The sequence below is a fragment of the Rhinoderma darwinii genome, chromosome 5 (assembly GCF_050947455.1).
Source record: "Rhinoderma darwinii isolate aRhiDar2 chromosome 5, aRhiDar2.hap1, whole genome shotgun sequence".
Classification (NCBI taxonomy): Eukaryota; Metazoa; Chordata; class Amphibia; order Anura; family Rhinodermatidae; genus Rhinoderma; species Rhinoderma darwinii.
The window spans coordinates 70017510-70039197 of NC_134691.1; the positions used below are offsets into that span (position 1 = coordinate 70017510).

A 21688-nucleotide genomic window follows, 5' to 3' on the forward strand; every position below is an offset into this window, starting at 1 on the left:
TAAAACACATGCTAACCTATTGACCAATGCACACGACCGTGGTTTCCACGGTCTGTGTATTTGCCCGGAGCACAGATCGCAAAAAATATAGGACATGTCACTATACAGTCCGCAATTGCAGTCTGGACTCAAATCAATGCACATTTTGTGTGTGCACGGTCCATGATTGCAGACGGCCCGCGGATGACACTCTGTGGCCCGTCCATGCAGTAATCACAGACCGTGCACACAGCTACGGCCGTGTGCATGAGGCCTAAGGCTTAACACAGTGTATCAGTTTTTCCTGAAGTGTTCCTTTAACATAAGAAAAAAATTGCCTTTTGTCTTGGTATGAAAATAGCCCAAAATTTAAAATTATGTTGTAAGGTCAATCACTGTGAAACTAGATGAAGAATAATTAGTGTATTTTCACACATTCTATATATTTTGAAAATAAATCATACATTTATTTAAGGGAAAGTTAAAGATTTTTTGCAACTCATTTCTCATGCCACAGTGAAGATGTTGCATTAAAGTACAGCTACTTTGACTGCAGTCTATCATCTTATAGCAATTGTATTTGTTGAAATATACTTTTAATAGAAAACTTAATGAGTTCAACAATTATTTTCACTAATATTGTATAAATCTATATTACATGTACAATATATTTTTTTTACAAGATTCAATATATATGAGTTTAACATAGTTATGTATTTTTTTGGAGGAAATATTATGTAAAAATCAAAGGGATTTTCACACCTCTAACATTTATGGCATATCAAAGTATTATCAGTGGGGGTCCCAGGGTTTTGTATTTACAAAAATAAGCATTTATAAGTTAAAATATATTTTCTGTATTGTTTTCCAGGATATATTTTGTGAAAAACAATGTTAAATTGATTTTCCCACTACTAAAGTTTATGGCACATCAATAGGATTTGACTTGGCATAGGAATGCTGTGACTCCCACAATGGCTAAAAGATTATCCTGTCTGTCTATCAATATTCCATTAATGCTAGTTTGGAGAACCCCTTTTCAGAAAGCGTACCATCCTGAGAGCTGATGATCGTAGGTGAATCCTTCTGGTAACATTGAAAACTGTGGTCATTTGTTGTTTCCAGTAGCGATTGCTGCCAGTCCTCCACAGATAAGGGCCAAGCTGGAATGTGGTTCTTGGCATTAGGTAATTGGAGACGTCAGGATCCACTTTAGGCCTCGTGCACATTACTGTATTTGGAATTTGAATAAAGTGATAATGTACTTTAATAGGGCCCTGCATAGCACCATATAAATTTACAGGAGGTCTAATATGTCCTAACAGGGCAAAGAGATTATACTTTGTTTGTATCTTAAAATTGCTGTTATATGAAAACTGTTGTAAAGAGATGAGCGAATTTTCCGAAATTCATTTTGGGGCCAATTTTATAGAATCAGCTGTTCAATTCAATTCGGTCTAAATAAATTTGCAGCCAATCGCAAGTGCTCCAATTGCCCTGTCTGACACTGATGTCTTCTAGGAATGTATCCAAGCTGTAGTCAAACAGGGCAATTGGGGCACTTGTGATTCCAACCCTAAAATAAAAAAAATACCATACTCACCTTCCCTGGTCTCCTGTAGTCACTCATTCCTGTTGGCCTCCTGAGATGCTGTTGTTTTGTCACATATGACTGCACCTGGCAGACTACAGAGAAATGTAATTTTGTCCCATGTGACCACTATAGCTTGTGATTGGCTGCAGCGGTCACATTGGACAAAACAACATCATCTCAGTAGGCCGTGGGGGACGTATTGCAGCAGCGGTCACATGGAACAAAACATCTCAGGAGAACATCTTCTCAGGAGACCAGCAGGGATGCATTGCTATGGAGACCAGGTGACCATGGTAGTTTTTTAAAATCTCCTCTTCTTCCCTCGCCATTTCACAGAGTTGTGCGCTTCAGAAATTCAGACTGACTTTAGAATCTAATCGCTCATCTCTAGTATGAATATTTAGAGCATACTTCCTGAGAAAATAAAATCTCAGTGCATCTATAGTACCATTGTGTAGCCTTTCTCTTCAAAACGTAGCCATTTGGGCTGCAGACCTCTCCGTTTTTCTAATTTACTAACAGGATGTTTTTATCATTGTCTGCCATGTTATAGATACAGTAAAGCTGCAGCATGGTCACCCTATCTACAAGCCTACTATCTCACAATACACGCCAACCCTCCCCATTCCTTCTCAGACTGTAAAGCGATACAGAGGGTCTGTCTGCTTGAATGAGTGCCAATGCTGCTGTAATCACAGGACACACACTCAGGAGCTTTGTAATTCCCCTTTTAGATAAGATATCCAATTTTAGCTATATATCTTTCTTAGCAAGGTGGAAGAAAAGGGCTACAGTAATTCATGTCTCCTCTTGCCCCATATTGAAATGATTGGAGTCTGCAGCCTTCATGTGAATGTATCTGATAAATAGAATCAATAGTGATAACACACAGCACTCCGTTTGACAAGGACAGAAGTGCAGGTGCTAGGTTCCCAATCCTGTTCAATGTATAACATAATACACTGCACAATCTTTTGTTGATTTTGCTTGAGAATTAATTTGTTAATTCTACATACAGATCTTTCAAAGGTTAATCAGATCACAAGTGGTTAACGTTTTTCAGTACAGAAGACCTTCATCAGATCATCTGAAAATACAGAGCAAAAAGTCTACGAAAAGCATATTCACCATATAATCGCCTTAAGAGAGGATGTGTGCGGTGCATTACATTATACAATAAAAAGCATAGAGCACTTATTTTTAATTCTAAAATTGAAAACTTGAATTTACACAGTGAGCTGCTTTTATCAATCACATTTACCCATCACAGCTTCTGTTTGGTGGATCCCTTAACAAGTGCAACTAAAAAACCCATCATCAGGTACCATAATTAGATTGGCTTATAGACATTTATTTTTCCTTGGTCTTTGTGAATGTGAAGACTGGTTGAATATGATCATTTTAAAGTCTAAAGCGTTACCCATTTTACATACAATACGTGTTGTGTTGTTCCCGCCGGTCACAGGTTAGTCAGTGTATTTAAGCTGCAGGTGGCACTCATATGTCAGCTCCCTAGAACCTGCCTACTGACATGACAAAAATATTCAGATCAGCACAATAAATACATAAGATAAAACATAAGCTCAGCAACAGGGAACAAAAATCCACTTTACCTCAACCCGTGCTACATAAGTTTTCTGTATGTCTGTACAATATTACACACAGTACCCGTATTTGTCACACTATTAATCAGAGATAATAGGAATTGTAAAAAAAATTGGCTTGAAAATTGAAAAAAAAGGCCATAACGTCAGAAGAGTTGATACTACAACCACTAAACCATTTTAATATTTGTTGTTGTCCCTGTCACATAAGTGATGATGAACACAAATGTTAGTGTTACTGCTTTTTCTCTGATTTTACATGCACAAAAGCACTAGTTTATGCCAAAATACTATTGGGAAACCATTTTAGCAGCTTTACATAATTTTCAACGAAAATGAATGGAGTTTATTGGGCAAGATGGCACCAATCTGCACAGGTTTACCATCTACCACTAGGACAGACCACCTACCCTTAGCAGGTAGCGAGCTGATGGGACTTTTACCCTGATAGAAGCAAGCTGATGGGACATTGTGATGGCTCAAGTCTCTGTGTTTTGCCACCCACAGACTTGTGTGAACCAGTAAGGATTTGGAACATGTCTAAGAGATATCTTGTAAGTCCAGTCAGTGCTTATGACTGTCTGAGAGAGTTCTGTAAGAGACAGCACTTGCTATTTGTATATAGCAGATGCTAAATTTTGAGCCACTACTTTGAGCGGCTGTTCATTGGGTGAAAACTTTTTTGGCCAGGTTGTACGTAGATTTTCTATTGTACAGGGTAGTGTCCTAATAAAAGTTCCAGTTAATGACGATCGGAGAGTTACGCACTATGAAGTATCTACCACTATTTTAAACTCCTCTCAACAGCCGAAAAAAAAGCACTATTTGTTTTTTAGTTTGGTCTACATTGCTTAATATATTGTCACTTTAGATCAGCTCTTAAAACGTAAAATAAAATTTTTAATTCTTACCTAAAACTACTGGTTGATCACCTTTTTTTATGGCTTAGTATGTGTCTGAGAGTCAAGGAGACTAGGTCTATCTTTGTTTCATGTCAGTTATAGAAATCCAACAGCTTTATTGCATTGGCAAGCAAATGGTGCCTAGAATTGTACCTTCATGCAAATATGCAAGCAGTCATGCATAACGTATACCATTAGAAGAATTTCAAAAGACCGCCAAGTGTATTATGTAGCAGAAATCAGAAGGAAAGACTGTACAGTTATCCATATCATTCTAACGATATAGGAATACCCTTTTTCTGGTCATGTCCCTTAAAGTGAAGCTCTAGACAAGTCTCTATATAATATCATAATGAATCCATTTGCAAATGGGAGTTGAACTAAAACCATAGGCTGCCAATTCTATATTTTATTAATGGCAGCACCCTTATCCTTTGATAAAATAAATGGTGGCAGAGTGTTGGTATACCCTTCAAGATGCGCTTGGTGGATTAATGTATTCAGAAAAACTGATGACTTGCTAGGGTGGAATTCCCCAAATTAATACAATTTACATGTTGTAACCATTTTGCGACCAACGAGAAATGAGGATTCATCACTACTACGATAGCATGAATTTATAGTTAATTATGAATGGGTCTATTCAACATTGCCCTATGTAAGTGTTATTTAAAAGGCTTATAGTGATTATCCACTGGATTGCTAAACATGTTTCCTATAGAAGTGATGTATTTTTAATGCAAGGATTATTTAAAGGCTTTGCCTTTTATACCACAAAAATACAGTCACCAAGAAATTAATTGTGTAGAGGTCATTGCAGTCACCTGCACGGAATCCATTAGGTAGCTTAGATTTGCAAATAAAAAAAAAATTTGTTCACATAGCTTCCCATTATCTTTATAAATAACATGTAATTCATGAAGTGTTCACTCACTGGTTTGAAGTGAGTCCAATATTAAAGCTTTCAATGGTGTTTTCGCTATTTCTTCCCAAGCAAACACATAAAGGAAGGAGAACTGAACACCTAAAACCTACAGTTGTTATGATGTTAGAAAACTCCACTGTGTAGGTGCATGTGTTTAGCTCAGAGGACTCATACAATTAGAATCTTTACCTATAAACGTTCAATTATTCATAACTATTGGTGGAGGCTTTCTGTGAGGGACCTTAAAAGTGGGGCCTTTGTGTACAATGATCAGTCTTCTGATATGTTCTTAAAATATGTTAGGAGAAGGTATTGGTGGAGAGTTGGGTGCTCAAATCACAATTAGATTCTATAATAAAGGGGCTACAACGCTCAGGAGAGCACCATACCATTTTGACTCCCATTGGCCTTTCTTGGCTTCAGGAGAGACATTATCGGCTCATAGACCGTAATGGCCTAACAGCGGCTCCCCTGAATAAGGTTGACAGGAGCCAATGGGGAACTGGTGGTCTCAGTAATTCTGTAAGTCCCTTTTTTTTAATTAGAGAACAGTAAGGGGCCCAGCACAGAGACCCCTATTATGAAGTCATAGAGACATAAAGACCCTTGTGAACAAAGGTCCAAATACACTGTAAGAAAGTGGATAATAAGGCCATAACTACATCATGCCAGCCATCCAGTTTGCCAACATAACATTTTAAATAAAAAAAACAATATCTCACGGAGACTTTCAAGGATTATATTACATTATAAATCATTAATTCTTCTCTTTTGGAGACCAAATTTCATTAACTGTCCCTCTGGTGTGAAGAACACAAAGGTTGTCACATTATTTTTAGAGCAGTGTTGATCAGTCATGTAAAGACGCTGTTGATTGATTGGAATGACCCGGAAACATATTTATGGTTACTCTCCCTAGAAAAATATTCCAATACTGCCATGTCATTCATTCATCAACAGCCCCATAAAAGCAGAAAAGATAATACACATGATACTATTCAACATGTATATTGCAAAATGAACTATTTTATAGCAATTGGCACTATTTACGTGGTAATCAATAACTGTACTTATGTACTCGACATTGGGAGATTATTACTAATAACATTTTTGGCAAGTTAACACATTAAATATCAGTCTGCACACTTGCATTTGTGGTTGTTTAATCTTGCCTGATGTTTTTTTTTTTTTACTTTATTTATTTTTTAAATAAGAAATGCAAAAACAATCTTATGCACAGCAAAATCTTCAGTGGTTTATAGCACAAAAAAATAAAAAATATTCTCTTAATTTAAACCAACAATGATCTCTGAACAGAAAGCATTTACTTCAGTTGCATAACGATTCCAGTATTGGTAAGCTGTCCAACACAGTATCCATGTTGTAATTCTTACCTCCGTATGACTGGACCAGCTAACGGCAAGGTTGCAATTCTGCAACATAATGTAAATCTGTACAAGTCCTCCAAGCAGTACACTGTGAAGGAAGCACTATACCTGTGTCCCAGAATATAAATGGTTCGCTTTAGGTACCTTGTTTATATTCAGTTGTCCTATCTAACATACAGTATGTACACATAAAGGCTTTCTTAAAGCTCACAGAACCTCATTTCCATCTGTAATGCATGCGTTGACCCATAATCCTTTCTTGAACAAACTCTATTCTGCTTTTAAATGTTCCAAAACACATCTACAATCATGGATTAAAGGATCAAGAATGTCAGGATTTGGAATACACTGGCTCTTAAGAAGGGCTTTCATTATTACACACTGCCGCTGAGTCATTATATGTTTTGTTACAAAAGGTAGTTCCTGAACTATTTTACTAAGCAATTCTTCATGCCATGCAAAATTAATAGTTTATAGAAGTCTTTGAGGCTTTTCCTTTTGAGTTCATAGGCTTTACCAACCTTAGTGCTTTTGAGAAAAAAAGTCCTTATTGCTCTCGCAGCTAGTCACATGCTGGTCTCACGTGTCTGACAATAACCTGTTTCCCCAGTATCCGAGTGCATTTCTGGGACATATAAATGATTTTCTACTTTGCTTTCCTCCTGATTACTGTCCTGTTTAACGTCCCCTCCTGCCAAGTAAATGTCCTGAGTACAATTTTGATTGATTGTTTTCTGCAAAGAGAGTACATCAGTATCTGCCGTAGCATAGTTGCCATCATTCTTTTCTTCAATGCAGTTAGTTTTGATGTCCTCCTGAGTATCAAGCTTTGAACCACATACCTGCATGAAGTCATCGTCTTCCGTGTCTATTTCTGTAAAGCTGCTTCTCTTCTTGGAAGAGAGTGAAACAAGTTTGGGATTTCGTGAAGGTGATGTTGTAGGTCTTGAAAACGCACTTGGCGACTCCGTTTCTGTCTGCGTTGGTTGCTCAGAGGATGAATAGTCTTGCAGAAAGAGTGTGCTTAGCTGTAGATGAGTGTATAGTGGGTGTTCTATTGTGTTAGCTGGCAATGAGCTGGTAATATTGGTCGGATTTTGGAGAGAACTTTCCTTTGACTGTTTGAAATTAACTTTTAAGGACCTAGATCTAAGTGGATTATTAAGTTTCATGTAACTATGGCTGTCTTCATGCTCAGTACCTACTTGTTCTTGGACGAGTGTCTTTGGGGTGTCACAATCATTCTTAGCAGATGCCTCTGATAACTTATACTCAAAAGTGACATCTTTGGGAGCAAAGCCTGGGTATTTTGTACGTGGCTGGAAGTGAGACATTTTAACGTCTTTACCACCTTCTTCAGGAACAGTGTATGAAGGAAACCTAATTTCAAGGCTACTCCCTGGAAATGGAGTAAGAGGGGATCTTTCTGCTTCAGTAAAGTCTGTTGCACAACTGGCAAAGCTGTCAATGCTTGAGACACTTCTCATGTCAGTAATAATATCTTTTGGAGCAACTGATAACTGGTTTCTCTTTGCTGAAACATCTTCCATTTCTATTTCCTCCTCATATGCAGGAGGGATGACTGATTGCTCATGATAGGCAGAGTTAACACTAGGATGTGACTGTGCTTTTGTGATCTCATTGTACAGCTCCTCTAGTTTCTGGGCACTGAGATGTTGTGGGCTGGAAGAAGAATTATTTAATAGTTCTTGAGAGTCATGTTGACTGACCTCCTGATATTTATTGTCGAATGATTTATTTGAACTTGTCTCAGACATTGTCCTCCTTGCCCATTTCCATCGGCTAGGGGACAAATGATTATCATTTGCGTTCTCTACTTTATTAGATTCGTCGGCAGACTTATCTACAACAATATCGATCAGCTCCATGCTGCGAGCAAAAGCATCTTTCAGATTCATAGACACAATGCTCCCATTTCTCTTCGCTCGTTCAAGTGCTTCTCTTCTCTTTATTGCCTTCTCCTGTCTTTTCTGTTCTTTGTAAAATTCTGAGAAATTGTTTACAATGATTGGAATAGGCAATGCAATCACTAATACCCCAGCAATGCAACAAAGACCCCCAACTATTTTGCCAAGTAATGTCTTTGGATAAATATCTCCATACCCAACTGTGGTCATAGTTATGGTTGCCCACCAAAAGGAAGCGGGTATACTTGTGAATTTAGTAGCATCTTCATCTTTCTCGGCAAAAAACACCAAACTAGAAAATATCATTATTCCCATAGCTAAAAATAATATTAGTAGTCCCAGTTCATTGTAACTTCTCCTGAGTGTGAATCCTAGTGATTGTAGACCTGTTGAGTGTCTGGCAAGTTTAAGGATACGTAATATCCTCATAATTCTAAAAATTTGAACCACACGGCGGACATTTTGAAACTGAAGAACACTCTTGTTAGATTCTGTAAGGAATATTGTCACATAATATGGCAAAATGGCCAATAAATCAATTATGTTCAGTGGGCCTTTGAAAAACTTCCACTTGTTGGGTGAAGAAAGAAATCGTAGTAGATACTCCATTGTGAACCAAGCAATGCAAACTGCTTCTACGTGTGCCAACTGAGGGTTATCATTTGGTTGCCCAAATTCATCTGGTTCTTGCAGATCAGGTAGTGTGTTCAGTGATAATGCGATGGTTGAAAGCACAATAAATAGTATTGATATAATCGCCAAAATCTGAAAGACAAGATTAAAATAAATTGTTATTTCTTATTGGTAATCACTGTTGAAAAATAAATCGTTAATATAGAAGAACATTTTTATTAATACCTTATTTTGTATAAATGTAATCAAACATATGTGGGATAAATGTCCAAAACCACTTAAACATCTGTAAGGCACCATCATGACCTTAATGTATTACACCAATGGATGTACCCATCGCATGTTACCCTGCCCACTGTCCATCTCGACAGTTATCATCTTAAATACAATTTTAAATCTTCAAATATCAACTGAGGTCATGTTCTTGTGTGTCTTTGGCCTTCCCTCAGGAGAACTTAGTTAGTCTGGTCATTACATGGATGCCCCATAAATTTAATTGTGTGTTTCACAATGCTTGATTTAATTTTAGTGGTGGGACAGCTCATTATCAGGACCTGTCATATGGGTAGGGACTGTCCAAAACAGTTAACCCATTTAATGAGAATGTCCCTTTATATATTAGTGGGAAGTTAAATTATATGTGGATTGTCTCAGTGGCCACCATTAACTCTAATGAGCAAACCATATGGCCTCTGGAGAAAGCTGATCAGTGATGACGTTGTACAGTGCTGTCCTATCACTACCAGCCTGTTCTTACTATAGGTGGTCATCACAGTGGTCGGACAACGCAGATCAGATTTTTAGGGTATATCTTAGCCATATGCCATCAAATGCTCTCCTGAAAGAACACGTCTAAATAAAGACTACAATATTTATTGATTCTTTTAATTGACTTATATTAGCAACAGCATCCTATCAATTCACATAGTATATGCAATTCAAATTGCAGATACTAATAACAGAAGTAAAGCAGCACTGTGTGGATCCCAAACTGGTGGAAAGCATGATCAAATCACAAAGCAAACCTGCCTAACAGTATCACATCTTCTGAAAAGCATACTTTTATGGACTTTTAGACCTCACGCAGCCATATTAGAGCTCTGTACAAGCTCCGAGCTTTGTAACCGTCCTGTACCTTTGTATGCCACTATTATCATTAAGGTATTTTTTTCCAGTCCAGTTGGGTCCTTAAAACAGAGCTGCAGAGACTCAGTTTTTCACCATACAGGCTCTATGTACATGCTCTGCCATTCTCTGTAGGGCTCAATTCATACCACGTATGTGGTGCATGCTCATCATTTTTGTCAGGAAAATCTCCCAATTTATACACCAACAAACTTATAGACAAATGTATGCCCAAAGGGTGGTAAGTATATCTGGGATACCGCAGACTCAACTGTATTGAAACCACAGTCAACAACGCTTTAAAAATAAAACTTTGTCGGTATACATATTTAATTTTGTTGCAGTAGTTGTCAATGAAATATATATATATATATATATATATATATATATATATATACACACTACTTTATACACATTGCACTATTTCAACTGGTACTGCCGAATGTTATTATCAACCGCGATGTGAACCTAGCCTATCAGATTCTTTAGGAGAAAAGTGCTTCTTACCTTGGCAAAACAATGAGTATTTGGTATTGACAGCGCTCTATGCCTCCCACAACATTGTGAACCCCCTCTATAAAGCAACATTTCTTACACTTTACAGAAGATATGATGCTGCTATTCCTTTAATTGCAAATACTACAGTAATTAAGTCTCCATCAACGGACATCAATAAGTTGCCGCCATATTTCATTACACTGCTGTGTCAGTACATTTCATTTTGTAAAACTCAGCAATCAGCAGAGTCTGAATTTGTTTTAAATAACAGTACAAAGAAATGAACAAGAAGTATCCTAAAACAGGAACCAATCAATGTGATATACAGAGTCTGTACAAGCATGGACCTCATGTCCCGAGATTAATTGCATTATTTACATGTTTTATTGTAGTCTTATACCTGCTGGGGAAGCTTAAAACTCTGCAGTAGAAAAATGCGAAAATATAAATGGCAGATCAATAGCGTCTACCCGGTTTTGTAAAGTTTAATAACAGCAGCAAGCACACAAGTATGACTAAGCATTGTGAAAATATAATTAAATACAGCATATTCTTTTGGTGTTAGGTACAGAATGTTAGGAAGAGGGAAAATAGAAACTTCACAGATGAATTCTGCATTCTAAGACATAGCATAGAATTAGAGTCTCCATTACATATAAAGCTCATCCACAGAAGTTAATATAGATAAACAGCTACAAAATAAGGTTTAAAACAGTCTATCTTCTTAAACTTTTTATAGTGCAATGTTGATCCAGAAGAAGGCAAAAAAAAAGACAAACCCCTCTAAAGCTCTGTTTACTTCAGTGTCATTGCTTCCGTGTATAATGAAGCCATGACAGCTGTGACGAACGATGCCAAATCCTTAAGGGCCCCATTGATTTATAATGCGTTGATCAGGTTCCGGTATTTTGGATAGCTCTGCAGACTGTGCTATACTTATAATATACAGTAGAACCTATAATACCTTCAGGCATCAGTATATATACAAGACATAATTAAATAATAACTAAACCAAAATATGTCTCAAAACAATTACGCAATCAGATCATATAGTCCAAAATATATATATTTTATTTAATTCCTCCATAGACATGGACACCCCTGGTGTAAAATATATATTTTGGACTATATGATCTGATTGCGTAATTTTTTTGAGACATATTTTGGTTTAAGTATGCGCTATACTTATAATCCCAGTATGAACAGAGCCTTATTTCCTGCATCAATTTTCTCTTTCAACCAATCTAATACTTTAAATACAGGTTTTTGTATTATTTTGTACTTGGCTTATTCTCAATATGCAAAAAAATATTATTTTTTTTCACATTGATTGGCTACCCACTCTGCAGCGCTATTCTTGCCATCAAAAATGCTAGATGGAGTCAGTGTGCTCAATAAAGACGTAAATTACTGCACGAAAATAAAACTTTTAAGGACAAAATCACCACGATCTGGAAGATCGATCTAGAAGGTCAAATGTAAGATTTATAGGTTTTCCTGAAGGATCAGAAGGAAATGATATGTGTGCATTTATGCAGAAGCGGATCGTAGATTCCTTTGGTGGAGATGTTTTCTCAAACCTATTTGTTCTAGAAAGGACCCATCACATTCCAGCAAGGCCTCCAACCCCTTGTGCCGTATTAATACAAATTCAGGAGAAATTCAAGAGATAGAGACATTATTCCATCCAAATCTATAGCTTCTCCTGTATTGAGCTTTAACAATCACAAGATTTTAATTTTTTGGGGATTAGTCATTTGAAACGCAAAAGAAATAACAATGTTTTTATGATAGAAAAAAAGGATGCAACAGCAGGGATAAAAGTTTTGCTATTTCCTCCGAAGATGCAAGTTGTTTACCAGGATAGATCAGAATTTTTTATTTCTTCATATTTAGGCCTCATGCACACGGTTGTAAACGTGTGCACGGGCTGTGATTACGGGAACGGATGGCCGCAGAGTGTCATCCGTGGGTCGTCCGCAATCACTGAACATGCACATACAAGATGTGCATTTACTTTTAGTAGCTCAGACCACAAATGGGGCCTGTAAAATGACTTGTCCTATTCTTTTTTGCGGTCCGGGCTCTCGGCCAATTCACTGACCATGGAAACCACAGTCATGTGCATGGGCCCATAGAAATGAATGGGTCCACAATTTATCTGCATTTTTGTGGATGAATTGCAGACGCAAAAACACGGTCATGTGCATAAGGCCTTAGTCAAATGGTTTGTCTCAAAAAAGCTTTACAAATCCTGTAAATTAAATTGCGTAATGAGACTGACACAGAGTTTCGCTTAAAAAACAAGAGTGTGGACTTCCTTAAAGGGAACCTGTCACCAACATTAGGATTACCCAACGTTTAATCCTAAACAGTGTGATTTATCTGCTTGCCTATTCCACTGCAGATTTCTATAAAAACATTTGCTTTTATTGTTTGAGATTGCATTTATATTTTTATTATTTATATATAAACAAAAGTTACTGCATTAAAAAAAATAAAAATTAAAATATACTAAAACCCAACTTGACGTTTTCTTCCCTCGGGAAACGTATAAAAAAAATCACGCACAGCCTACATTTTTTACGGACAATTTGGAAAACAATAATGAATCATAAAGATTATTAATAATATAATATATATTATATATATATAATAATGTCTATAGCTTGAAACACTGATATGAACACATTAGCAGTATTTACTGCTCATAATTACAATCCTAATTTTCTGTCCAAGCTTCTCCAACTTCAAAAGACTCATAGACACCTATTTTATTTTTTATTTTTTTTACAGACACTGAAAAAAGTCTATTATTTTTATGTATTGGTTAGCAAGCCTGACCCAGACACCTGATGACCTATTATAAGTCATGATATTAGTGTAAACACAGTCTAAAACGTATTCAAGAATACAACATTTATGCTGTAGTTGGGAGTAATAAAAAGGGCTACCATGCATTTGAAAGAAAAAAGTATATATATGTATATATATATATATATATATATATATATATATATATATATATATACTGTATTTTAGGCCTCGTTCACATCAGTGTCAGCTTCCGTTAGACCTCTCCGTCGGAGGAACCCATGAATGGAAAGACAAAAGGAAACCATAGCTTCCATTTGCATAAGGCTCTGTTCACATCTGCGTCAAAGGCTCCGTTAGGGACCTCGGTCGCAGATCCGGCAGGGTTTACTGGAGACAATAGTGCAGCATACTGCACTATTGTGTCTGGTAAAATCACGGACACCCCGACGGAACCTATTCAAGTCAATGGGTTCCGTCGGCAACCGGCGGTGTTCATTGTGCAACAGAACCGTTGGTTCCGTTATTCCCTCGTTCTGCTCCTCTGATGGAGCAGAACAATGGAACAGCACAACGCAGATGTGAACATAGCCTTACCATTGATTTCAATGGTAATGCTTCCGTTGCAAATGGTTTTTGTTTGTCTCTGTTCAGTAAGGTTTCCGTTTTTCTTAGCGTAAATAATGGCATAGTTGACTATGCTATTGTTTCCGCTAAAATACTGAAACCCTACGGAACGGAGACAAATGTAATGCAATGGAAAGCAAACAGAAGCTATGGTTTTCCGTTTGTCTTTCCGTTCATGTGTTCCTCCGACGGAAAGGTCTAACGGAGCCCATAATCCGAAGCCCGACGCAGATGTGAACGAGGCCTTAGCAAGAACAACATGTGTGTGTAGGGAAAAAAATATGGTGTTTTTTTTGTAGTTAGAAATAAGAATAACACTTCAGTTTGAAACACTTTGTAACATTTATAGGAATTTCAGAATAAGAGAGTCTACAGAACTTATATCCTTTAAAAGTCATATTTGCACTAAACAGTAGGTGGCACTATCCTTCTAAATTTTATACACAACAGATAGTACGTTTTTTGTGTGTACATTTTTTTTTAAATATAAGAGCGTGAGCCCATCACTTTATTTAGTGTGACTAGACATGTCTTTTTTTTTTTATATTGGCGCTCTCCACATAAGAATGTTAGACTACATTCTTATGATCATAGGATACATTTTAAATGAAACATAAAAACTCTGAATCACTAAACGAAGCGAGCCTTCTGGACTGTATTAGAGTTTTTTTTTTTTTTACTTTTTCCACCGAATATGCCATAAATGCCTGATAGATATGGGTCCCACCTCTGGATAGAGAGAGACGCGCGCATGTGCGCCCTCTCTTCACTAGTCCCTGTCTGGAATCGGCAGCTTGTGGCTACCGCACCAGGCAAAATGAGGGTCAGATTCTCGATATAGGTGCAGGTCCCAGAGCTTTCAGATATTTATGGAATGTCCATATGTCTAAGTTGGGAATACCCCTTTAAGTTCTTGTGAATACATAGAAAACAGTCTGTTTAGTAAACACAAGGGAGTTATCCCCAGGGCTTTGCTCTGCAAGCAGCAGAAGTGATGAAAGAATTCCCTGGTGCTGTAGATGGAAGTCTCACCTGCCTGCACGGCTTATGCTTTGTTTTGTTTGCTTGTTCAAACCATCTTTACATATTCATTGTACCCCTATGCTTATTTCCCAGGGAAATCATGCGCTCGCCTGCGATCAGTACAGAAAAGCAATGTTTATGCTCTTTAGTTGTCTTTTGCTGAAATGTAAAACTTTACAGTGTTTTTGAGGTGAAAAAGTTGAATGTTTCATAAGTTGTAAATATGTTGGATTGTGTAACCTCAAAGGTATATCCATATTCCATTTAACTCCTTTAACCCCTTAACAACATGTCACGTTCTAGTACGTGCTGGTTCAAGTCCCCTAGGGGGACTAATAAAAAAAAGTAAAAAAAACAGTTAAATAAAGTTTTCTATAATGTTCCCAAAAAATTATATTAAGGGCAAAGCCCCACGTGGCGGAATTGCTCTTGAATTCCACTGCGGACACTCCGCAGCTTTAATCCGCAGCGGACCCGTTTCTCCATTGCCTCCCACTTCTTTTTAGTAGGCTTCGTTTAGACGAGGCTGAAAATTCCGCTGCGGAGCATAGGCTGCGGTGCGGAATTTGGTGTCCGCAGCATACAATGGATGATGCGGACCAGTGGCGGACTGGTTGCGGACTCATTGCGGAAGTTCTCCATTGACTTCAATGGAGATTCTAAATTCCGCAATGAAGTCCGCAGCTGTCATGCACATGTTATGTGTGCTGCGGATGCGTCTTGCTTTTTTAACATGACATTTCTTCATTCTGGCTGGACCTATGTATTTCTAGGTCTACAGCCAGACTGAGGAAGTCAATGGGGCTCCCGTAATTACGGGTGACTATGTGTGTGCACCAATAATTACGGGAGCGTTGCTAGGCGACGTCAGTAAACAGTCACTGTCCAGGGTGCTGAAAGAGTTAAGCGATCGGCAGTAACTGTTTCTGCACCCTGGACAGTGACTACCGATCACAATATACAGCAACCTGTAAAAAAATAGAAGTTCATACTTACCGAGAACTCCCTGCTTCTTTCTCCAGTCCGGCTTCCCAGGATGACGTTTCAGTCTAAGTGACGGCTGCAGCCAATCACAGGCTGCAGCGGTCACATGGACTGCCGCGTCATCCAGGGAGGTCGGGCTGGATGCCGAAAGAGGGACGCGTCACCAAGGCAACGGCCGGTAAGTAGGAAATTCGTTTACTTTCACTAGGGAAAGGGCTGTCCCTTCTCTCTATCCTGCACTGATAGAGAGAAGGGCAGTACATTCACCGCAATACGCAGCAGCTAGTCTGCATCAATTTACTGCACATTTTGGGCAGATCCGCCACAGAATCTGCAACGCAGATTCTGTGCGGCATTGATGCGGACAGTTGCGGAGGAAAACCGCCACGTGGGGGCATGCCCCAAAAGTCCAAAAAAAAAACCTTTTCCCATTTTTTCCCTAAAGCAATGTTAAAAAAATAACAGTTAACATAACTGGTATCGCCGCATCCATAAAAGTCCGAACTATCACAATATAGCGTTGTTTAACCCTCCCGGTGAACGCCGTAAAAACAAATATATATATATATATATATATATATATAGAACATTTGCTATTTTTAGCTCTCGAAAAAAATGGAATAAAAAGTGATCAAAAACTACAGCTCGCACCGCAAAATTTAAGCCCTCAGCCCTCAAATTGATAGAAAAATAAAAACACATATGGCTCTCAGAATATGGCGACACAAAACATTTTTTTCTTTTTAGCAAATAGTTTTATTTTTTTAAAGTGGTAAAACATAAATCAAAACATATAAATTTGGTATCGCCGTAATCATATCAACCTGTAGAATAAGGTATTCAGCTTTCCCTGCCTGACGGACACCGTAAAAACAAAACCCCCCATAAAATGGCGTAATCGCTGTTTTTTGCCCATTTCACCTCACAAATATATATTTTTTCAGCTTCCCAGTACATTATGCGGTCCAATGGTGCCATGAAAAACTACAACTTGTCCCACAAAAAAACAAGCCCTCATATGGCTATGTCGATGAAGAAATAAAAAAGTTATGGCTTTTGGATTGCGGGGAGGAAAAGACTAAAATGAAAAAAACTTAAATTGGCTTGTCTTTAAGGGGTTAAAAGCGTTCATATATAAGCTGTTGTTAAATAACTGAGTGCTTGATGTTCTCTAGATTTTTTATACATTAAAAAGTCATCCCCTGAGTGTGGCAGGAGAGGAATTGGGGGAACCTACATACTAAGGCCTCATGCACATGGCCGCAAAAGATAGAACATGTTCTATCTTTTGCGGTACAGTTCTACGGCACAGACACTTATCCGTGGCGATACGAAAACGTGTCCGCGGCCAATAGAACTGAATGGGTCCGTAATTGCGGACCGTATTACGATCCGCAATTACGAAGATTTATTACAATCGTGTGCAAGGGGCCTTATTCATATATCCCCCATGTACATGGATGAGATGTATGTAAACCCCATTAGCTACTCACAAGAGCATAATTTTGGGACAAAATATTAAGTAGTTACAACATCTCTAGTGCTCTTTTATATGCGTTTTATTTATAGTTAACCCTTTTTCTGAGAACCACTCCACATATATATATATATATATACATGTATATATGTATATATATATATATATATATATATATATATATATATATATATATATATATATATATATAGTCAGATAACCCCTTTAATCATAAATTATAGCCTATATATGCACCAGGACTAAATTGACAATTCTGTTGGTTGTTACTAGAAACAGTCACCAGTCCTTTGACAGACACCCCCCCAAGACCTTTGCTTATCTGAGCAGTACAGATACTGAAAATCACCACAGCAAGCTCTGTAGATATTGAGCAAGCAAGAAATGTTGGGAGATTTCAGTAAAATTGTGAATGCAGCTCAAGTTTATAATAGATGCTCGTCCTAAGGATTAAATGCTCGTACTAAAGGCCCTTTTACACACGCCAATGATTGGGCAAATGAGCGTTCATATGATTGCTCATTCCCGATCTTTGCCCTGTGTAAACAGGGCAACGATCAGCCGATGAACGGGAAAACTCTCGGCTGATCGCATCTTTTATGCAGCAATACATTTTATAGTTGTCAGCCGCACATCTCCCTGTGTAAACATGCTTCTGACATGATGCAAATGATATGATCACTCGTCCCCATACATAACCAATCACTACTCCTTGTTAAGGGACCAAACGCGCCCCAACCAACGAGCTGTCTCGTTGATCGGCGCTTGTTTTCATGGCCCATATTGGCCGATGTAAAAGGACCTTAAAGGAACAGTGTCACCAAAATTTTTTTTTTAATATGTTAAAGATGTTAGTGCTTTATTAAAAACGTTTGGATTAATTTGTGTGTTTGTGTGTTACTTTTTTTTATTTTTACACTTTTTCTTCCCTATGGGGGCTGCCATTTTTTTTTCCATTTCTGTATGTGTCGATTAACGACACATACAGACATGGAATACGGCAGCTCCAGTCCCATAGGCACTGCGAATGGGGCCCGTTCCATCCACTATCGTGTACGCCGCTGTGTGGGAACGGCGCATGCGCCGCTCCCACACAGTTCAATTTGAAATGCGCGCTGTCCGGCGCCATTTTCCTGTGGACCGGAAGTCGCGGCCGGACAGTAAGATTACTACTTCCGGTCGCGGCTTCCGGACTTGTGCACATGGAGCAGCGGCAGCAGACGGAGCGGATGGACCGGAGGGAGCGGCGGCGACTGGAGCAGGTAAGTGATTTCTATGTATGTTCGTGTTTCAGTGTGTGTTTACTAGTGTATGTAAACCTACTACACTGTGTGTTAGCTCAAAAAATGGCGACACACAGTGTAGGAGGTTAGACCGTTCAAACCCCTCGTTTCTCCCGGCACTAGCCAGGATAAAGGAGGGGGGGATTCTGAGAGCTCACTAGAGCGAGGGATTTTTACCCAATTTTGCAGCATAAAGCAATGTGGTTGCTTTACCACATGCAATGCTGCAATTTTGGGAATGGCTCCATCTAGTAACCAGTGCTGGGAAATATTATAAATTGAATCCAATTTATAATATTTCCTGACTCGTGAAAAAATAAATAAAAATTAGAACAATGTTTAATCACCTACACACTAATTGTTTAACTAAAAAAAACAAAACATGTTTTGCTGGCAACACATTCCCTTTAAGGATCAATAGATATGTGTGGTATTTACAGTTGCTCAACATTTTAATGCAGATTTATTTTAATTGTTATTAATGTTAATTAATTTTCTGAAGGCCTAAAAGGTGATACATGGGTAGATTGAAAAACTAATTCCAGAGATCCCTGGTTATTTAGAATTTCACCTCTTAGGAGCATAAAAATAAGACGCGAAGCTGCATAAATCCCACTATACAGAGTTCACATGATCCATTTTCTTTAACGTAAGTGGCAACCAGCTACGAGCACCTCACATGGTATAATAATGTCAGCTCTATTTGTGAATTCGGTAACACAATGGAGAGGGTATTGTTTCACTCCGCACGCCATTACCTATTGTGTCACAATTCTACCCCTGTAGTGAATCATTACAAAGTAACGTAGTTCACAGGAAAAACTACATAGGTTTAAATGCAGCATATTTCCAGACAAGCTGATTTATATTCATATGAGCTCTAAGTGAATTCTGATTAATATGTTTCCTCTGTGATAAGTGTATTCTTTATAACAGCAAATTCAAAGCCTGTTGCCACTTGGGCTTAGTCATTTTGTAACGTTCGGATGCGTTTTTCTATTCCAACATCCTTTTAAAACTTTTCTCTGCAAAGAAGATATTTGAAGCCATCATTTGAAATGCTTTGTATGAGTTTTAACCATTGTCTGCGCAGACCGTGCAGCAGTTATTTTAGAAGAGATTGTTATTACAGATACAAAGCACAAGAATCTCAACATATTCAGTTTTAAATATACAGAATACGAAGAAAGGAAGAATAAGCCATGTATGTGGATAAAAGGAAAACAAATTGAGCACAGGGATCGTTCTTTCTTCCTGGTACTTGTTCACCCTATTCCAGTCCCTTGCATGAAAGAAGAGCCGGCCCGATGCCTCTGTTCCCGGTTTGCCTATGTCGTGGTTCTAGATAGAAGGATGAGCTGACCCACCTGAGACGAGCCGTCTCCTACCCGCAGGCCCCATGGTACTCAAACTCCTTGTTACGGTTGTTCTAGTAATCAGTAGGGGTGCCAGCGGTCGGACCGAGCGATCTAACATTTATCACCTATTCATTGAAAACATAATAAATGGTATTGTCCGGAGTACCCTGCATGATCTATACAAGGGATGAATTATCTGTGCAAATTCTGCCTGTGCCCATCAGAGACTTGCAAAGACCCCCAATAACTAAAGAAGTGGGGGACGCTAATCTTTTCTGGCACTTGTTCCCTCTATTGCCATCCCTTGCACTGGGATCAATCTGAGATGGCCCCCTCCCACCAACAGGCTAATCCTAAGTAAGGTCTGGAGACGTAATATATATTGGATAATGTACCTCCTTACTGTAAATAATTAGCATATACGAAGTCATTGAGGAGTTCTGTGACCGTATAAAGCACAAGGCCATTTATACAGGTCATGCATCATTTATAATACACACTGCAGCTGCTGCAGAGCCTCTTTTAAGAGAAAGGAAACAATTGTGTCAATCAGTGGTTGGCAGAGGAAAATAACGTTTCTGCAAAAGTGATCTGTGACAGACCTGTTCTGCAGGAAGAGATGAGCAACGCCTATGTAACTATTATCACTGTATAATCGCCAGGTTCTCACATCAGAATGGGATAAACATACAAATATTATTTACAGAGATATCAGTGGAAATGACCATTGATGTATATTATAAAGCAATATGTTCCGCAAATGTCGGAGGAGAGCTAGTGAAAATGCATATACTACAACCATCCTGGAAAACCACTCCCTTGTACAGACACCTAGACCATTTATGGGAGCCTTCTGGAGAAAGTCACTAATACATTTGGCAATGATTAATATATATGATAATAACAAAGAACATGTCAGCACATTTTTGCATGAGGCCTAAGAAATGGTTTTCACGGTCCGTGCATGGCCCCGGAGCCCGGACCGCAGAAAGAACAGGCAAGCCTTATTATGGCCGTGTTCTGCGGTCCAGGCATATTGACTCCATGGCTGGCCAACCCGGAAATCACGGCCGTGCACATGGCTACGGTTGTGTGCATGAGGCCTTATTATCAACATAACTCAGTACAGCTCTGCTAAATGCCCAGTAAAATGCATTGATTTATGTGAGATCTATACATACATATGTAATAGTTGCAGTGTGCAATCTGATTTATTCACCGGTTTCAACTAGAAGGCTTTATTATATTTGTGGCCTGCCTCGAAAAACGCAGAAAACATAAGGACATAAGGATACTGTTACTGGAACAAGTCTCTTGTTGCAGATAAATATATCCCAGCAAATTATAATTACAGATACAAGTCACTTGTATGCAGAGAACAGTATCCAAATTGACTTACTGGAGGGGTCATAATTGTTTCTGTTATTTATGAATTCTTATAAAATGCCTCTTCAGGCATCTGTGTATTTCATATGCCCTGCAGTCACCAGTTACAAATATTCTATATAGATTAAAGGTGTATCTACTA

The 21688-nt window shown here is 38.3% G+C and overlaps 1 protein-coding gene across 1 annotated transcript in view; it reads right to left on the reverse strand.

Annotated features, from left to right (window-relative positions):
* Positions 1-1370: 1370 nt before the first annotated feature.
* KCNB2 (potassium voltage-gated channel subfamily B member 2) overlaps positions 1371-21688 on the reverse strand; it is a 258382-nt gene continuing 238064 nt past the window's right edge. Inside the window, exon 3 of the mRNA XM_075826123.1 lies at positions 1371-9085. Within this exon, the coding sequence (XP_075682238.1) occupies positions 6959-9085 (2127 nt within the window). The 3' untranslated portion in view covers positions 1371-6958. The remainder of the gene's footprint in view (positions 9086-21688) is intronic.